This window comes from Entelurus aequoreus, linkage group LG25, assembly GCF_033978785.1.
Source record: "Entelurus aequoreus isolate RoL-2023_Sb linkage group LG25, RoL_Eaeq_v1.1, whole genome shotgun sequence".
Lineage (NCBI taxonomy): Eukaryota > Metazoa > Chordata > Actinopteri > Syngnathiformes > Syngnathidae > Entelurus > Entelurus aequoreus.
This window is the reverse complement of record NC_084755.1, coordinates 1,985,760-2,006,146: the sequence shown is the minus strand read 5'-3', so window position 1 is coordinate 2,006,146 and position 20,387 is coordinate 1,985,760. Positions and strand designations below refer to the sequence as shown.

Here is a 20,387-nt window from a genome sequence, read left to right as displayed (position 1 = left end):
AAAATATTCGTAAATTAAGCAAATGCATCATGATTTTTTTTTTTTTTCATGCTTGAAGTAAGAAATGATGACTTTAAAAAAGCAGTTTTATACTTGTGAGTGTTGATGACACAGCTTTGCAACAGTTGATATTCTAGTTTCAAGCATGTTTTACTCAATATAGCTCATAACATCTCAGCAACAAGCTGTAATATCTTACTGACATCATTTAGGACAGAGGTGTCCAAAATGCGGCCTGGGGGCCATTTGTGGCCCACAGCTAATTGTTTACCGGCCCGCCACACATTCTGCAAAAATTGCAAAATTGATAGTATTGTAAAAATTAAAAAATAAACATTTAAAAAAGTGGAATGAGGTGAAATCTAACGAGAAAAAGTTGCAATGTTGACACAAAGCTGCCATGCAGGCTGTTTTTTTCTTTTGTCTTTCTTTATTTTTCTTTTTTTTGCTATTGCTCAAAAAAAAAAAAAAAAATCTATGTTATAATAAATTATTGACCTATTCAAGGCTCCAATTACTTCAAAAATGACACTTTAAAATGTTTTATGTGGAAAAAAAATTGCATAAAATTGTGTAGTAACCATATAAAAACATCAAAGTTTTCTTAGGACAAAAGAGCATAAAAACAAACAAAATAATAGTTCCAACGTAAAATGGACAGATATATCTGAAGTTGATCTCGTAACTTAAGTGTTGAAAGTAAAAAAAAACGAATAAAAATGTATCACTTTATGAGTGGGGGACCTTTTGGATCCCAAATATATTTAGTGGGATTGTATTAATATTTTCACTGATTTCTCAAAAATATTAAAGAATTAAAATTAGGGATGTCCGATAATGGCTTTTTGCCGATATCCGATATTCCGATATTGTCCAACTCTTTAATTACTGATACCGATATAAACCGATACCGATATCAACCGATACATGCAGTCGTGGAATTAACACATTATTATGCCTAATTTGGACAACCAGGTATGGTGAAGATAAGGTACTTTAAAAAAAATAAAAATAAAAAAATAGCTAAATTAAAAACATTTTCTTGAATAAAAAAGAAAGTACAACAATATAAAAACAGTTATATAGAAACTAGTAATGAATGAAAATGAGTAAAATTAACTGTTAAAGGTTAGTACTATTAGTGGACCAGCAGCACGCACAATCATGTGTGCTTACGGACTGTATCCCTTGCAGACTGTATCGATATATATTGATATATAATGTAGGAACCAGAATATTGATAACAGAAAGAAATGGGGGGAGGGAGGTTTTTTGGGTTGGTGCACTAATTGTAAGTGTATCTTGTGTTTTTATGTTGATTTAAATCAATTTAAAAAAACAAAACAAAAAAAAAACGATACAGATAATAAAAAAAACGATACCGATAATTTCCGATATTACATTTTAACGCATTTATCGGCCGATAATATCGGCAGGCCGATATTTTTGGACATCCCTAATTAAAATCAATGGTGTCCTGCATTATTGATCTTTTAGAGCTCTAATTACTAAATACTGCATATTTCCAGTTTTACTATAAAAAACAAAGTTGTCTTTGACAGAAAAGGCATAAAACCTTTTTTTTTTATTTTTACTTTTTATCAACCTGAAGTTGATATAGAGATTTACTGTAAGCGTTAAATAAAAATTATTTATTTTTAACGTTTTAATGACTGAGACCCTTTATGGTCCCCGGAGCCCTAAAGGTTAAAAAAAAAAAATCCATATATTTTGTTATGGTTTGAAAATGAAAAATATCAAAATGGCCCCCGCATGCTTACATTTCTCCGTGTGCGGCCCTCAGTGGAAAAAGTTTGGACCCCCCTGATTTAGGACCAAAACCCTTAAAACAAGTAAAACACTCTAACATAAAATCTGCTTAGTGAGAAGAATGATCTTATCAGACAGAAAATAAGCAAATATCACCCTTATTTGACATATTTCATCTTACTTAGATTTCACTTTTTGCAGTGCAGAGGTTGAAGGTGAGCAGCATGACTGATGCAGAGTTCATGAAGTAGGAATGCAACAGACGGATTTCTAAGGCTCGGGTCGACGTCACGCACATGCAGTCGCTAAAAGACACTACGGAGCTTTTGCGAGTCGCCATAAAAATGACAGGCTAAATAAATGTGTGCAACAAAAGGAAGATAAAAATCCCATCCAGACACTCCTATTCTTTCTGCCAGACAACGTGTTGCTTTGCTGAGAGATAAATATGTAAACCTTTGAAGAGCTGACCAATAATGTTCCAGTACTGACCTTGTTGGCCTGGTGGGCCTGCTGCGTTATAGTTCTCCTCTCCTGTAGCCATCCTTGTCGGGCCTCCTCCAGTTGTCTCTTTAAGGTCTGCTGCAGACTGACTGCTTCCTCATTGGAGCTGCACACCGACTGCTGGAGCTCCACCATCACCTGCACCACACATATTATGTTAGCATTGCGTCTATGATTATGGAGTCCCCGTATTTTAAATGGAGTATTATTCAATAAATATATTTATAAAGGATTTTTGAATTGTTGCTATTTTTAGAATATTTTAAAAAAAAATCTCACGTACCCCTTGGCATACCTTCAAGTACCCCCAGGGGTACGCGTACCCCCATTTGAGAACCACTGCCCTAAGGTGCATACACAATCATTTGGTAATATAAATAGTAAAAAAAGATAAAAAGGGAGATATGTATCTATATATATATATATATTAGGGCTGCAACTAACGATTAATTTGATAATCGATTAATCTGTCGATTATTACTTCGATTAATCGATTAATAATCGGATAAAAGAGACAAACTACATTTCTATCCTTTCCAGTATTTTATTGAAAAAAACCAGCATACTAGCACCATACTTATTTTGATTATTGTTTCTCAGCTGTTTGTACATGTTGCAGTTTATAAATAAAGGTTTATTTATAAAATAAAATAAAATAAAAAAAAATAAAAACATTTTTTTTTTTTTTTTTTTTTTAAAGCCTCTGCGCATGCGCATAGCATAGATCCAACGAATCGATGACTAAATTAATCGGCAACTATTTTTATAATCGATTTTAATCGATTTAATCAATTAGTTGTTGCAGCCCTAATATATATATATATATATATATATATATATATATATATATATATATATATATATATATATATGTATGTGTGGGGAAAAAATCACAAGACTATTTCATCTCTACAGGCCTGTTTCATGAGGGGTTTTCCTCAATCCTCAGGAGATTGAGGATTGAGGAAAACCCCTCATGAAACAGGCCTGTAGAGATGAAATAGTCTTGTGATTTTTTTCCCACACATACATATTACGCTCTACCACTGTATCGAGCACTATTTTTTTGGATAATCTAATTAAGACATACATACATATCTATATATATATATATATATATATATATATATATATATATATATATATATATATATATATATATATATATATATATATACATATACACATTTAACATTATTGCACATTATAGTCCGAGAAAAAAAAAAAAGACATGACACATGAGGACATGACGGACACATTGTGCTCACTCAGTGCCTGTTTAATGCTACTTTTACTATTAAAAAAAAGTCAGTAAAGGAATGTATATATTTGTAAACGCTCTGAAGTGGGAAAGGGGTAGGATTAAATAAGCTTTGCTTCTTCCTACTCCTTTTCGGACAGGATGTAAAGTGAAATGATATGAACTTGTGTGATGTTTTATGCTGTAAGTGTGTTCATGTTCCAAATAAACTAAAGAATGAAAGAAAGAAAACCAAAAAATGTTTTCTCTAAATCCAATTCATCCGTTTCTGACACCCAAAAATCCATCCATCCATCCATTTTCTACCGTTTGTCCCTTTTTGGGGTCGCGGAGGGTGCTGGAGCCTATCAAAAATGTTTCCATAAAAAACTTGTTTATAGGGAATAATTATAGTTTTACATGCAGAAAAAAAAATGCAGAATTTAGGGCAGCGACAATTAATGGATTCATTTAATTGGAAAAAAACATTCAATGTATATTCTGTTGTTTTTATGTATTGTTTATTGAGTGTAACTAGGGGTGTAATGGTACACACAAATTTCGGTTCAATACGTACCTCGGTTTAGAGGTCACGGTTCGGTTCATTAAGAAAGAAAACAACAAAATATACAGTTTTGGGTTATTTATTTACCAAATTTGCAAAATCTTCCACCAAAAATATTTTTCAACTCACGCGCCGCCTTATTTGTGGATTGCATTCCATTTTTATTGGACAGGCCGATAAACCCAAAAGGAGAGTTCTGTTGTTTAAGAAGAAAAACTAAATTCCATTTAGAAATATAAAATTCAGTCAAGATTGTGTCAAATAAAACAAAATTAATTATATAAGATATTAGATTATATTAGATGGTTTTTCCCTTGGCCTCAGTCTGGACACCCTCTCCAGGGGCCCAGGCTTAGACCCATTTTATTGTTTTTTCTCACCCTCCACCCCCATTGTTTACCTGTATCCTCACCTTACATCTTTAATTATGATGATGATTTCTGGTTATGTTAGGCCAGCGCAGACGACACACCACTGCTATACTTACTGATTACCATCATTAGTTATATTATTTAGGGATGTCCGATAATATCGGCCAAATGCGTTAAAATGTAATATCGGAAATTATCTGTATCGGTTTTTTTATTATCGGTATCGTTTTTTTTTTGTTTTTTTTTTAATTAAATCAACATAAAAAACACAAGATACACTTACAATTAATGCACCAACCCAAAATACCTCCCTCCTCATTCACACAAAAGGGTTGTTTCTTTCTGTTATTAATATTCTGGTTCCTACATTATATATCAATATATATCAATACAGTCTGCAAGGGATACAGTCCGTAAGCACACATGATTGTGCGTGCTGCTGCTCCACTAATAGTACTAACCTTTAACAGTTAATTTTACTCATTTTCATTAATTACTAGTTTCTATGTAACTGTTTTTATATTGTTTTACTTTCTTTTTTATTCAAGAAAATGTTTTTAATTTATTTATCTTATTTTATTTTTTTATTTTTTTTTTAAAGTACCTTATCTTCACCATACCTGGTTGTCCAAATTAGACATAATAATGTGTTAATTCCACGACTGTATATATCGGTTGATATCGGTATCGGTTGATATCGGTATCGGTAATTAAAGAGTTGGACAATATCGGAATATCGGATATCGGCAAAAAGCCATTATCGGACATCCCTAATATTATTTGTTTTATATTTACACTACCGGCATATTGAATGTTTTTAAAGGCCTACTGAAATGAGATTTTCTTATTTAAACGGGGATAGCAGATCCATTCTATGTGTCATACTTGATCATTTCGCGATATTGCCATATTTTTGCTGAAAGGATTTAGTAGAGAACATCGACGATAAAGTTCGCAACTTTTGGTCGCTGATAAAAAAAAAGCCTTGCCTGTACCGGAAGTAGCGTGACGTCACAGGTTGAAAGGCTCCTCACATTTCCCCATTGTTTACATCAGCAGCGAGAGCGATTCGGACCAAGAAAGCGACGATTACCCCATTAATTTCAGCCAGGATGAAAGATTTGTGGATGAGGAACGTGAGAGTGAAGGACTGGAGTGCAGTGCAGGACGTATCTTTTTTCGCTCTGACCGTAACTTAGGTACAAGCTGGCTCATTGGATTCCACACTCTCTCCTTTTTCTATTGTGGATCACGGATTTGTATTTTAAACCACCTCGGATACTATATCCTCTTGAAAATGAGAGTCGAGAACGCGAAATGGACATTCACAGTGACTTTTATCTCCACGACAATACATCGGCGAAGCACTTTAGCTACGGAGCTAACGTGATAGCATCGGGCTTAACTGCAGATAGAAACAAAAGAAATAAACCCTTGACTGGAAGGATAGACAGAAGATCAACAATACTATTAAACCATGGACATGTAACTACACGGTTAATGCTTTCCAGCCTGGCGAAGCTTAACAATGCTGTTGCTAACGACGCCATTGAAGCTAATTTAGCTACGGGACCTCGACAGAGCTATGCTAAAAACATTAGCTATCCACCTACGCCAGCCAGATCTCATCTGCTCAACAACACCCGTGCTCACTTGCGTTCCAGCGATCGACGGAGTGACGAAGGACTTCACCCGATCATAGATGCGGTCGGCGGCTAGCGTCGGATAGCGCATCTGCTATCCAAGTCAAAGTCCTCCTGGTTGTGTTGCTGCAGCCAGCCGCTAATACACCGATCCCACCTACAGCTTTCTTCTTTGCAGTCTTCATTGTTCATTTATCAAATTGCAAAAGATTCACCAACACAGATGTCCAGAATACTGTGGAATTTTGAGATGAAAACAGAGCTTTTTTGTATTGGATACAATGTGTCCGAATACTTCCGTTTCAACAATTGACGTCACGCGCATACGTCATCATACATAGACGTTTTCAACCGGAAGTTGCGCAGGAAATTTAAAATGTCACTTTATAAGTTAACCCGGCCGTATTGGCATGTGTTGTAATGTTAAGATTTCATCATTGATATATAAACTATCAGACTGCGTGGTCGCTAGTAGTGGCTTTCAGTAGGCCTTTAATTATGATGATGGTTTCTGGTTATGTTAGGCCAGCACAGACGACACACCACTGATATACTTACTGATTACCATCATTAGTTATATTATTTGTTTTATATTTACACTACCGGCATATTGAATGTTTTTAAACAAGGTTTGGTAACATCATTGATGTTTGTAGCACTCACCTTGTTAGCCTGGTTGGCCTGCTGGTTGAACTCTTTCCTCTCCTGCGCCCATCCATGTTCAGCCTCCTCCAGTTGTCTCTTCATGGTCTGTTGCAAACTAACAACTTCCTCCTTTGAGTTGCACAACGACTGCTGGAGCTCCCCAATAATCTGCACAGGACAACACGCACTGAGGATTAAAACCCATTATAACTCTCTTTTAGGCCATATTGTGCATATGTACTGCAGTCTTTTTCAACCTTTTTTGAGCCAAGGTGCATTTTTGTCATCAAAAAAATACGGAGTATTTGTGTTGATGAAAAAGGTCAAGTGAAATAACAGACAGACAGGGCTTTGCTGTCCGTAACACACACACACACGCACAAAAGCGACTTAGCCTTCACCTCAAGGCAGGACTGCGAGCGAGCTGAGCTGCCTTTTATATTTCTAGAAGGTCAACGGGCTCATGTTACTAGTAGTTGACTGGGAGGTGTTTATTATCATTTGGGGAGAGTATGCTGCATGATGGTTACCTGCTAAACACTAAGCACTGACTACATGCGCTCTGAATACGCACTGCTGATTGGCTGTTACCGCTCTGTGTGTAACCAATCAGATGGTTGTGTGGGTGGGACAATGCTGGGTGCTGTGTAGAGCAGGGGTCACCAACCTTTTTGAAACCAAGAGCTACTTCTTGGGTACTGATGAATGCGAAGGGCTACCAGTTTGATACACACTTAAATAAATTGCCAGAAATAGCCAATTTGCTCAATTTACCTTTAACTCTGTTATTATTAATAATTAATGATATTTACACTTAATTGAACGGTTTAAAAGAGGAGAAAACACGAAAAAAAAATGACAATTAAATTTTGAAACATAGTTTATCTTCAATTTCGACTCTTTAAAATTCAAAATTCAACCGAAAAAAAGAAGAGAAAAACTTAAAAAAAGAATTTATGGAACATCATTAGTAATTTTTCCTGATTAAGATTAATTTTAGAATTTTGATGACATGTTTTAAATAGGTTAAAATCCAATCTACACTTTGTTAGAATATATAACAAATTGGACCAAGCTATATTTCTAACAAAGACAAATCATTATTTCTTCTAGATTTTCCAGAACAAACATTTTAAAATAAATTCAAAAGACTTTGAAATAAGATTTAAATTTGATTCTACAGATTTTCTAGATTTGCCAGAATAATTTTTTTGAATTTTAATCATAATACGTTTGAAGAAATATTTCACAAATATTCTTCGTCGAAAAAACAGAAGCTAAAATGAAGAATTAAATTAAAATGTATATATTATTCTTTACAATAAAAAAATTTTTTTTTACTTGAACATTGATTTAAATTGTCAGGAAAGAAGAGGAAGGAATTTAAAAGGTAAATGTGTTTAAAAATCCTAAAATCATTTTTAAGGTTGTATTTTTTTTCTAAAATTGTCTTTCTGAAAGTTATAAGAAGCAAAGTAAAAATAATAATGAATTTATTTAAACAAGTGAAGACCAAGTCTTTAAAATATTTTCTTGGATTTTCAAATTCTATTTGAGTTTTGTCTCTCTTAGAATTAAAAATGTCGGGCAAAGCGAGACCAGCTTGCTAGTAAATAAATAGAATTTAAAAAATAGAGGCAGCTCACTGGTAAGTGCTGCTATTTGAGCTATTTTTAGAACAGGCCAGCGGGCTACTCATCTGGTCCTTACGGGCTACCTGGTGCCCGCGGGCACCATGTTGGTGACCCCTGGTGTAGAGGACTGACAAAGACAGAGGCAGAGAGCGGAGCAGCTTGTTAAGACCTTGTTAAGAGCTTAGGCCGTGTGGAAACTCGTTCGGTACACCTCCGAACCGAAACGGTTCAATACAAATACACGTACCGTTACACCCCTAACTGCATGTATACTGATAGTATATGTATATATCATGTATAGTGATAGTATATGTATGTATAATTGTAAAAGACATGTTCAGTTCCTTTGCCACATGCCATCAGTGGTCTCAGCGGCCAATAGAAAGGAAGAAGGCGGAGACAACAAATGAAAGAGGATGTTTCCACATACAAGAGTCACATTGAACATGTCAAACGGGGTTTTTTTCTTCCCCCCTCATCATCTCTGACTAAGTGAATCTGACAGGAAGTACATTCCACATATGTGATGGATTTGGATGAGCAGTCACCTACGCTGCATTCCCACAGTATGGACACACACAGGCTGTGCATTATATATATACTTGCAGTGTGTATATTGTACATATTACATATTGTTATGAAGGTGTCTGTTACTACATTATATATATACTTGACGTGTGTATATTGTACATATTACATATTGTTATGAAGGTGTCTGTTACTACATTATATATATACTTGCAGTGTGTATATTGTACATATTACATATTGTTATGAAGGTGTCTGTTACTACATTATATATATACTTGACGTGTGTATATTGTACATATTACATATTGTTATGAAGGTGTCTGTTACTACATTATATATATACTTGCAGTGTGTATATTGTACATATTACATATTGTTATGAAGGTGTCTGTTACTACATTATATATATACTTGCAGTGTGTATATTGTACATATTACATATTGTTATGAAGGTGTCTGTTACTACATTATATATATACTTGACGTGTGTATATTGTACATATTACATATTGTTATGAAGGTGTCTGTTACTACATTATATATATATACTTGCAGTGTGTATATTGTACATATTACATATTGTTATGAAGGTGTCTGTTACTACATTATATATATACTTGACGTGTGTATATTGTACATATTACATATTGTTATGAAGGTGTCTGTTACTACATTATATATATACTTGCAGTGTGTATATTGTACATATTACATATTGTTATGAAGGTGTCTGTTACTACATTATATATATACTTGCAGTGTGTATATTGTACATATTACATATTGTTATGAAGGTGTCTGTTACTACATTATATATATACTTGACGTGTGTATATTGTACATATTACATATTGTTATGAAGGTGTCTGTTACTACATTATATATATATACTTGCAGTGTGTATATTGTACATATTACATATTGTTATGAAGGTGTCTGTTACTACATTATATATATACTTGACGTGTGTATATTGTACATATTACATATTGTTATGAAGGTGTCTGTTACTACATTATATATATACTTGCAGTGTGTATATTGTACATATTACATATTGTTATGAAGGTGTCTGTTACTACATTATATATATACTTGCAGTGTGTATATTGTACATATTACATATTGTTATGAAGGTGTCTGTTACTACATTATATATATACTTGCAGTGTGTATATTGTACATATTACATATTGTTATGAAGGTGTCTGTTACTACATTATATATATACTTGCAGTGTGTATATTGTACATATTACATATTGTTATGAAGGTGTCTGTTACTACATTATATATATACTTGCAGTGTGTATATTGTACATATTACATATTGTTATGAAGGTGTCTGTTACTACATTATATATATACTTGCAGTGTGTATATTGTACATATTACATATTGTTATGAAGGTGTCTGTTACTACATTATATATATACTTGCAGTGTGTATATTGTACATATTACATATCGTTATGAAGGTGTCTGTTACTACATTATATATATACTTGCAGTGTGTATATTGTACATATTACATATCGTTATGAAGGTGTCTGTTACTACATTATATATATACTTGCAGTGTGTATATTGTACATATTACATATTATTATGAAGGTGTCTGTTACTACATTATATATATATACTTGCAGTGTGTATATTGTACATATTACATATCGTTATGAAGGTGTCTGTTACTACATTATATATATACTTGCAGTGTGTATATTGTACATATTACATATTGCTATGAAGGTGTCTGTTACTACATTATATATATACTTGCAGTGTGTATATTGTACATATTACATATTGTTATGATGGTGTCTGTTACTACATTATATATATACTTGCAGTGTGTATATTGTACATATTACATATTGTTATGAAGGTGTCTGTTACTACATTATATATATACTTGCAGTGTGTATATTGTACATATTACATATCGTTATGAAGGTGTCTGTTACTACATTATATATATATATACTTGCAGTGTGTATATTGTACATATTACATATTGTTATGAAGGTGTCTGTTACTACATTATATATATACTTGCAGTGTGTATATTGTACATATTACATATTGTTATGAAGGTGTCTGTTACTACATTATATATATACTTGCAGTGTGTATATTGTACATATTACATATTGTTATGAAGGTGTCTGTTACTACATTATATATATACTTGCAGTGTGTATATTGTACATATTACATATTGTTATGAAGGTGTCTGTTACTACATTATATATATACTTGCAGTGTGTATATTGTACATATTACATATTGTTATGAAGGTGTCTGTTACTACATTATATATATACTTGCAGTGTGTATATTGTACATATTACATATTGTTATGAAGGTGTCTGTTACTACATTATATATATACTTGACGTGTGTATATTGTACATATTACATATTGTTATGAAGGTGTCTGTTACTACATTATATATATATAATTGCAGTGTGTATATTGTACATATTACATATTGTTATGAAGGTGTCTGTTACTACATTATATATATACTTGCAGTGTGTATATTGTACATATTACATATTGTTATGAAGGTGTCTGTTACTACATTATATATATACTTGCAGTGTGTATATTGTACATATTACATATTGTTATGAAGGTGTCTGTTACTACATTATATTTATATACTTGCAGTGTGTATATTGTACATATTACATATTGTTATGAAGGTGTCTGTTACTACATTATATATATACTTGCAGTGTGTATATTGTACATATTACATATTGTTATGAAGGTGTCTGTTACTACATTATATATATACTTGCAGTGTGTATATTGTACATATTACATATTGTTATGAAGGTGTCTGTTACTACATTATATATATACTTGCAGTGTGTATATTGTACATATTACATATTGTTATGAAGGTGTCTGTTACTACATTATATATATACTTGCAGTGTGTATATTGTACATATTACATATTGTTATGAAGGTGTCTGTTACTACATTATATATATACTTGCAGTGTGTATATTGTACATATTACATATTGTTATGAAGGTGTCTGTTACTACATGATATATATACTTGCAGTGTGTATATTGTACATATTACATATTGTTATGAAGGTGTCTGTTACTACATTATATATATACTTGCAGTGTGTATATTGTACATATTACATATTGTTATGAAGGTGTCTGTTACTACATTATATATATACTTGCAGTGTGTATATTGTACATATTACATATTGTTATGAAGGTGTCTGTTACTACATGATATATATACTTGCAGTGTGTATATTGTACATATTACATATTGTTATGAAGGTGTCCGTTACTACATTATATATATATACTTGCAGTGTGCATATTGTACATATTACATATTGTTATGAAGGTGTCTGTTACTACATTATATATATACTTGTAGTGTGTATATTGTACATATTACATATTGTTATGAAGGTGTCTGTTACTACATTATATATATACTTGCAGTGTGTATATTGTACATATTACATATTGTTATGAAGGTGTCTGTTACTACATTATATATATACTTGCAGTGTGTATATTGTACATATTACATATTGTTATGAAGGTGTCTGTTACTACATTATATATATATATACTTGCAGTGTGTATATTGTACATATTACATACTGTTATGAAGGTGTCTGTTACTACATTATATTTATATACTTGCAGTGTGTATATTGTACATATTACATATTGTTATGAAGGTGTCTGTTACTACATTATATATATACTTGCAGTGTGTATATTGTACATATTACATATTGTTATGAAGGTGTCTGTTACTACATTATATATATACTTGCAGTGTGTATATTGTACATATTACATATTGTTATGAAGGTGTCTGTTACTACATTATATATATATATACTTGCAGTGTGTATATTGTACGTACATTCATCTTTAGGGTCCTAAAAAGAAAATAGGTGTTCATGTCTTTCATTACGATTGTGAACCATAAGCAACATTCCAAAACAAAAACAGTACAAGGTGCGGGGAAAGTGTCAAGCACCTTCCATAAGACGTGCAAGTCTATGAAAAGCAACAAGTGGAATAATAAATGCTATTTGTTTTATTCATGCCTCTGAGGTCACATGTGAACATGACTTGAAGGAGCCTCACAAGCACAGCAGCAGGAATAAATGAGGCATATTTGCATAGGAAATGAACTTCCAGAGCGTGATACATATATAATATATATATCTGCTGCCTCCTCTCTTCATGGATGGTCAGGGATACAAGTAATGATCTCCCACTCGTACGTACGTACGTACTGTATGCATCTAGCAGCCACCATCATTAAGTAAGCAGAGCTGTGGGGCTCAAAGGTCACCCAGGAGGACCACTCACTGCTAGATGCTTAACACGCTGCCTAGGAGAGACACTAATTAGGGCCAGCTTGACAAAAGCCAAGTGGTGCGGCGTGCAGGACGCGGGGACGCGTGGGTGGGTGTGCACGGGAGCCTTAATGCAGGGTAATGTATGTTTTTAATTGGCCTATTAAGCATGCAGCTGAGCACGGGAGCGATGTCAGACACAGAAGGGTTAACAACCGGGGTTGGCCTTTGTGGTTCAAAGGCCTCTTGTTTACATTTGACTGAGCACACCCCCCCCACCCTTTCCTCCAAGGGGGTTTAGACAAACAGAGGACCCTCCGTTCTTGCTTTTACCTTTGAAAACAAGCCTCACAAGCCTGCCACAAATGGCCGGCATTAATAAGACGTATGTACCGTCATTTCCGGACTATAAGCCGCTACTTTCCCCCCTCGTTCTGGTCCCTGCGGCTTATACAAGGGTGCGGCTTATATACGGCCTGTTCTTCTCCGACACCGACGAAGAGGATTTCGGTGGTTTTAGTACGCAGGAGGAAGACGATGACACAATGATTAAAGACTGACTTTTCATATACCGGTAGGCTGAGTTATTTTGATAACGTACAGGCGAGCACTTTGTATTACTTTGCAGCGTTGTATTATTTGTACTCTGCACGAATGCTGTTCGCCATGTCAAAGATGTGAAAGTTTGAATGATTGAAAGATTTATTGTTAATAAACGGGACGCTTTGCGTTCCCAAACAGTCATCTCTGTCCCGACAATCCCCTCCGTGGTAGCAGGAACCCCTATATACTACGCTGATTACACATCAAAACCCTGCGGCTTATAGTCAGGTGCGGCTTATATATGGAGCAATCTGTATTTTCCCCTAAATTTAGCTGGTGCGGCTTATAGTCAGGTGCGGCTTATATATGGAGCAATCTGTATTTTCCCCTAAATTTAGCTGGTGCGGCTTATAGTCCGGAAATTACGGTATGTATGTATGTATGTATGTATGTATTTATTTGTTTGGACAAAAACACACACTTCTAGAAAAATACAACAATGTACAACGTATCTCATCTCAGTTTTAGGAACAATGCTATAGAAAGCAAACTTGGATATAGTATAAATAGCAGTATAGATGTATTATCTACACCAGTGTTTTTCAACCACTGTGCCGCGGCACACTAGTGGGCCGTGAGATACAGTCTGGTGTGCCGTGGGAGATTATCTAATTTCACCTATTTGGGTTAAAAATATTTTTGCAAACCAGTAATTACTGTCTGAAAAAATATGTGTTGTTGTTGAGTGTCGGTGCTGTCTAGAGCTCGGCAGAGTAACTATGTTATACTCTTTCATATCAGTAGGTGGCAGCCGGTAGCTAATTGCTTTGTAGATGTTGGAAACAGTGGGAGGCAGTGTGCAGGTAAAAAGGTGTCTAATGCTTAAACCAAAAATAAACAAAAGGTGAGTGCCCCTAAGAAAAGGCATTGAAGCTTAGGGAAGGCTATGCAGAACTAAATTAAAACTGAACTGGCTACTAAGTAAACAAAAACAGAATGCTGGACGACAGCAAAGACTTACTGTGGAGCAAAGACGGCGTCCACAATGTACATCCGAACATGACATGACGATCAACAATGTCCCCACAAAGAAGGATAAAAACTTGGATTGCTAAAACAAAGTAGATGCGGGAAATATCGCTCAAAGGAAGATGTGAAACTGCTACAGGAAAATACCAAAAAAGAGAAAAAAAAAACACCAAAATAGGAGCCCAAGACACGAACTAAAACACTACACACAGGAAAACACCAAATAACTCAAAATAAGTCAGGGTGTGATGTAACAGGTCATGACAGTACACCTACTTTGAGACAAGAGCTATATTGATGCATGCTTTGTTATGGTTTAACGTCATATCCAACAATTGTGACAACGACTTTTTACTGTCAACTGAGTTTTGTTTTTTTAATGATTTTTGCTTGTGTGCCTCCGGATTTTTTCAACGGAAAAAATGTGCCTTGGCTCAAAAAAGGTTGAAAAACACTGATCTACACTGTAAAAAAAATAATCTTATTTTTATGGTTAATTTACTCTAAATTTCTACTGTAATTTTTCTATTTTTTTAAAATAGTTTATAAAACTGTAGAATTGAAGACACTATCTGTAAATAAACAATCCGCCTGTTATTTTAAGTAATATGCCAGTAATGACAAACTATGTATATTTCTATTTTTTTTACAGAAAAATACCAAATTAATTATACATGGCATTTTCTGTTTTCTTAAATTACTTTCAAATTCATGTAAAATTACAGTAATTACCTTTCATTAAATATGTAGCTTGTTATATAAAAGTCTATGTCCATACTAACAATCTAACACAGGGGTGTCAAACTCAAATACAGAGTGGGCCAAAATGTAAAACTGAACAAAGCCGCGGGCCAAGGTTGAAGAAATTAACCTTTTTCATAGGGACCCAAACAAGTTTTGCATTAAATATTGAACAAGCAAGGCTTATATAACTTTATAGTGACATGCAAAATCCAGTTTCAAATAATAATAATAATAATAAAAAAATATCAATGGCATATCAAATACAATTTAAATAAAAATGTAATGAAGTGAAGTGAAGTGAAGTGAATTACATTTATATAGCGCTTTTTCTCAAGTGACTCAAAGCGCTTTACATTGTGAAACCCAATATCTAAGTTACATTTTTAAACCAGTGTGGGTGGCACTGGGAGCAGGTGGGTAAAGTGTCTTGCCCAAGGACACAACGGCAGTGACTAGGATGGCGGAAGCGGGGATCGAACCTGCAACCCTCAAGTTGCTGGCACGGCCGCTCTACCAACCGAGCTATACCGTCCCGCCTCTTTTCTATTTGCAGCCTTCTGAGGTAAATATCAACATTAACTGTTTCCACAGGCTAATAAGTTAGAAAATAAAATAAAAATGAATAAACCAACCATTCAGGACTTTAAACTGCTCAGTTTGCAACACACTGATCTAATCTGATGTGCCCAAGCCATCTTTTCTTGGAAGCTAGTCCATTAATGTCGGGGCTCAGGCTTTGAGCTGAGGCAACCCTCATTATCGAACGAAGGCAGTCTTGGGGGCGTGCCTTAAAGGCACTGCCTTTGATGTACTCTACGAGCTATCGTCACGTCCGCTTTTCATCCATTCTAACATCGTTCAGACCCAGTCACAAGATATGTGCGGCTTCTGTACGCACACACGAGTGGATGCAACGCATACTTGATCAACAGCCATACGGGTTACACTGAGGGTGCCAGTATAAAAAACTTTAACACTGTTAGAAATATACGCCACACTGTGAATCCACACCAAACAAGAATGACAAACACATTTCGGGAGAACATCTGCACCGTAGCACAACATAAACACGACAGAACAAATACCCAAAATCTATCAAAATGTTTTAGTAGGACCTTGGTAAGCTACGAAGCCGCAACCCGCTTGATGGATTGTACTGTGCTTCAACATAGGAGTATTGTTATGGTGTGTGTATAAGGTAAGACATATTATCTGCCGTTTTGTTTCACAATATAATATAGAATAGAAAGTACTTTATTGATCCCTGGGGGAAATTCAGCATCACAGTTCGCTCACAATAGACAATAAACATTTAGGTATTTTTTACATGTGAATAATATAAATACAGTCTATTATACAGCATTATTCACATGTGAATAATATAAATTCAGTCTATTATACAGCATTATTCACATGTGAATAATATAAATACAGTCTATTATACAGCATTATTCACATGTGAATAATATAAATACAGTCTATTATACAACATTATTCACATGTGAATAATATAAATACAGTCTATTACACAGCATTATTCACATGTGAATAATATAAATTCAGTCTATTATACAGCATTATTCACATGTGAATAATATAAATACAGTCTATTATACAGCATTATTCACATGTGAATAATATAAATACAGTCTATTATACAGCATTATTCACATGTGAATAATATAAATTCAGTCTATTATACAGCATTATTCACATGTGAATAATATAAATACAGTCTATTATACAACATTATTCACATGTGAATAATATAAATACAGTCTATTATACAGCATTATTCACATGTGAATAATATAAATACAGTCTATTATACAGCATTATTCACATGTGAATAACATAAATACAGTCTATTATACAGCATTATTCACATGTGAATAATATAAATACAGTCTATTATACAGCATTATTCACATGTGAATAACAAATACAGTCTATTATACAGCATTATTCACATGTGAATAATATAAATAGTCTATTATACAGCATTATTCACATGTGAATAATGTAAATACAGTCTATTGTACAGCATTATTCACATGTGAATAATATAAATACAGTCTATTATACAGCATAGTTCACATGTGAATAATATAAATACAGTCTATTATACATTCAAGTACAGTCAAAAAGGAACATATGCATTATAAAGTCTGACGGCTAATATTATGCAAAAGCAATTTTTCTTACCTTCTGATCTGTATTTGGGATCTGCATAAATCCTGAAAATTTGCGCACCTCCGCCTTTGTAGTCGGTGCCGACACCGTAGTCGATAAGCTTCTTCTTTTTCTCTATCTTCTTGTTATGTGACATTCATCCTCCACTGTTGCCATTTCTAATATAAAGTAGTGTAAAGTTCTTAAATCTGTCAGTAAACTCGCCATGAAAGCACTAAAACATACCGGTGTAGTGAGTTTACATTATTCACCCAAGGAACTTTAGTTATTAGAGAGTTCCGGTTGGACGTTTTTTCACGGGACACATTTCGGGCGTTGTTGTTGCACTAGTGAGCCACGGATGAGGAGATGCTGCTCCGTTATTGATTGAAGTAAAGTCTGAATGTCATTAAAACAGTTAGCGCCATCTTTTGACACTTCTTCCACTCCCGTCCTTGTACGCTACACCGCTACAACAAAGATGACGGGGAGAAGACGCTGTCCAAGTGGAGGCACGTAAATAAGACCCGCCCACAAAACGGCGCATCCTGAAGCGACTGCCAGAAAGTGACTTGAAGATGATGTGTAAAACATCATCTATGCAACATTTTGACCACCATTACATGTTATGTAGACCACAAGGAAGTCTTTTACATTTAGAAAATAATCATAATAATATGAGCCCTATAATCCGGTGCTCCTTTTGTATGAAAAAAGACCTGACTAGACCCGCACATCGGCAGTGCGCCTTATAATCCGGTGCGCCCTATGGTCCAGAAATTACGGTATATTTGAGACTTCCTCACCCCATCAAAGACATATAATGAGGGCAAAAACCGTACCTGTGCAGACCTGGCCAGCTTGTGACTGTACTCCTTCTCCATGTGCTTCAACTTGCTGGTAGTCTGCAAAGTCAAAAGAAAGGAGAGGTGAGTGGGAGGTAGATAATAATAATAATTAAAGCTGCAAGCAGCGTTGGTCGGGCCCGCATATTTGGCAGGTGCTAGTCCTAAGTGGTCAGTGTATGAAATCTATCTCTAAGTCAGACCTACATAGAGGTTTTTGTTTCATGTCTCTACGATATTCGTACTGGGAGTTAGAGGAAGTTGTGTCTGTGTTTTTTTCTTAGGTGCCGCGGCTCGTAAAATCACAGCAGCATTATCAGCGCAGTGGTTCTTTGAAGGCTCATAAAATCAAAACCGTAGCACTTATCCAAAGTCTTTGAGTACCCTTCAATCAGAAGGGTTCAATCTCTCTCCTGTAGTAGTTTGAAGCCAAAACGACAAACGCGCTCAGAGGAGATAATGTTTGATATTTGGTGACCGCTTTTTACAAAAATGTAGTTTTGAAGGGGGGATATCAAACTTCCTGTTGATTTTTGCTGAAAGATGTTAAAGAATGAAATGTAGGTCTAGGTGAGACCTACATAGAGGTTTTTGTTTCATGTCTCTAAGACGTTCCTACTGGAAGTTACAAGCAGTTTTGTCTGTGTTTTCCTCTGAGGAGCAGTTTTGTCTGTGTTTTATTCAAAAATTGCACTAGAGCGCAATTTTGAGTTTTGGGATTCGGTTTTTTTATTAGATCGCAATTTCCACCAGTCCTGATGTGTGTGAAAAGTTTGGTGAGTTTTGAAGTATTTTAAGGGGGTCAAATTACAGGTCAAAGAGGCAAAAGTGACTGTTTTTAGTCATTTTTTGTCTTGAAGAGGAAATTGCCAACTTCCTGTTGGTTTTTGCCTGAGGATGTGAAATTATGAAATGTAGGTCTAAGTGAGACCTACATAGAGGTTTTTGTTTCATGTCTCTACGACCTTCCTAGTGGGAGTTACAGGCAGTTTGTTTTTGTTTTTTCCCTAGGGGGTGCTAGAGCGCAATTTTGACTTTTGGGGTTTGTTTTTTTGACTAAAGTGTTGTGTACACGTTTTTTGATGTGTATTATACTTCTTACTTGCACAGTAGAAGGTTGTGACCATGAACCGCAAAGTTGCTCATCTGTGACATTCAGTTTAGACTCCAAGATGGCGAGAAAGACACAAAAAATAGGCTTTTTTTCCTTTACCCCTTTGTGTGAAATTTGATTAATTCTTCATCTAAACAGCATCCTAGTGAGAGCAGACATTGTACAGAAAGTGATTATTATACAAAACCCAAAAGCAGTGAAGTTGTCATGTTGTGTAAATGGTAAATAAAAAGAGAATACAATGATTTGCAAATCCCTTTCAATTTATATTCAATTGAATAGACTGCAAAGACAAGATATTTCATGTTCACACTGAGAAACTTAATTATTATTGAAACTCCCTCACAAACACTATTATTGAAAGTCCCTCACAAACACTATTATTGAAACTCTCTCACAAACACTATTATTGAAACTCTCTTACAAACACTATTATTGAAACTCTCTCACAAACACTGTTATTGAAAGTCTCTCACAAACACTATTATTGAAACTCTCCCACAAACACTATTATTGAAACTCTCTCACAAACACTGTTATTGAAAGTCTCTCACAAACACTATTATTGAAACTCTCTCACAAACACTGTTATTGAAACTCTCTCACAAACACTATTATTGAAACTCTCTCACAAACACTATTATTGAAACTCTCTCACAAACACTA

The 20,387-nt window shown here is 34.5% G+C and overlaps 1 protein-coding gene across 1 annotated transcript in view; it reads right to left on the bottom strand.

Moving 5' to 3' along the window:
- LOC133642392 (centrosomal protein of 112 kDa-like) overlaps window positions 1-18,663 on the bottom strand; it is a 159,964-nt gene extending 141,301 nt beyond the window's left edge. Inside the window, exons 1-3 of the mRNA XM_062036556.1 lie at window positions 18,605-18,663; window positions 6,757-6,906; window positions 2,263-2,412 (exon numbers count right to left, since the gene is read on the bottom strand). Coding sequence (XP_061892540.1) covers window positions 2,263-2,412; window positions 6,757-6,906; window positions 18,605-18,646 — 342 coding nt within the window. The 5' untranslated portion in view covers window positions 18,647-18,663. The remainder of the gene's footprint in view (window positions 1-2,262; window positions 2,413-6,756; window positions 6,907-18,604) is intronic.
- Between the last annotated feature and the right edge of the window lie 1,724 nt (window positions 18,664-20,387).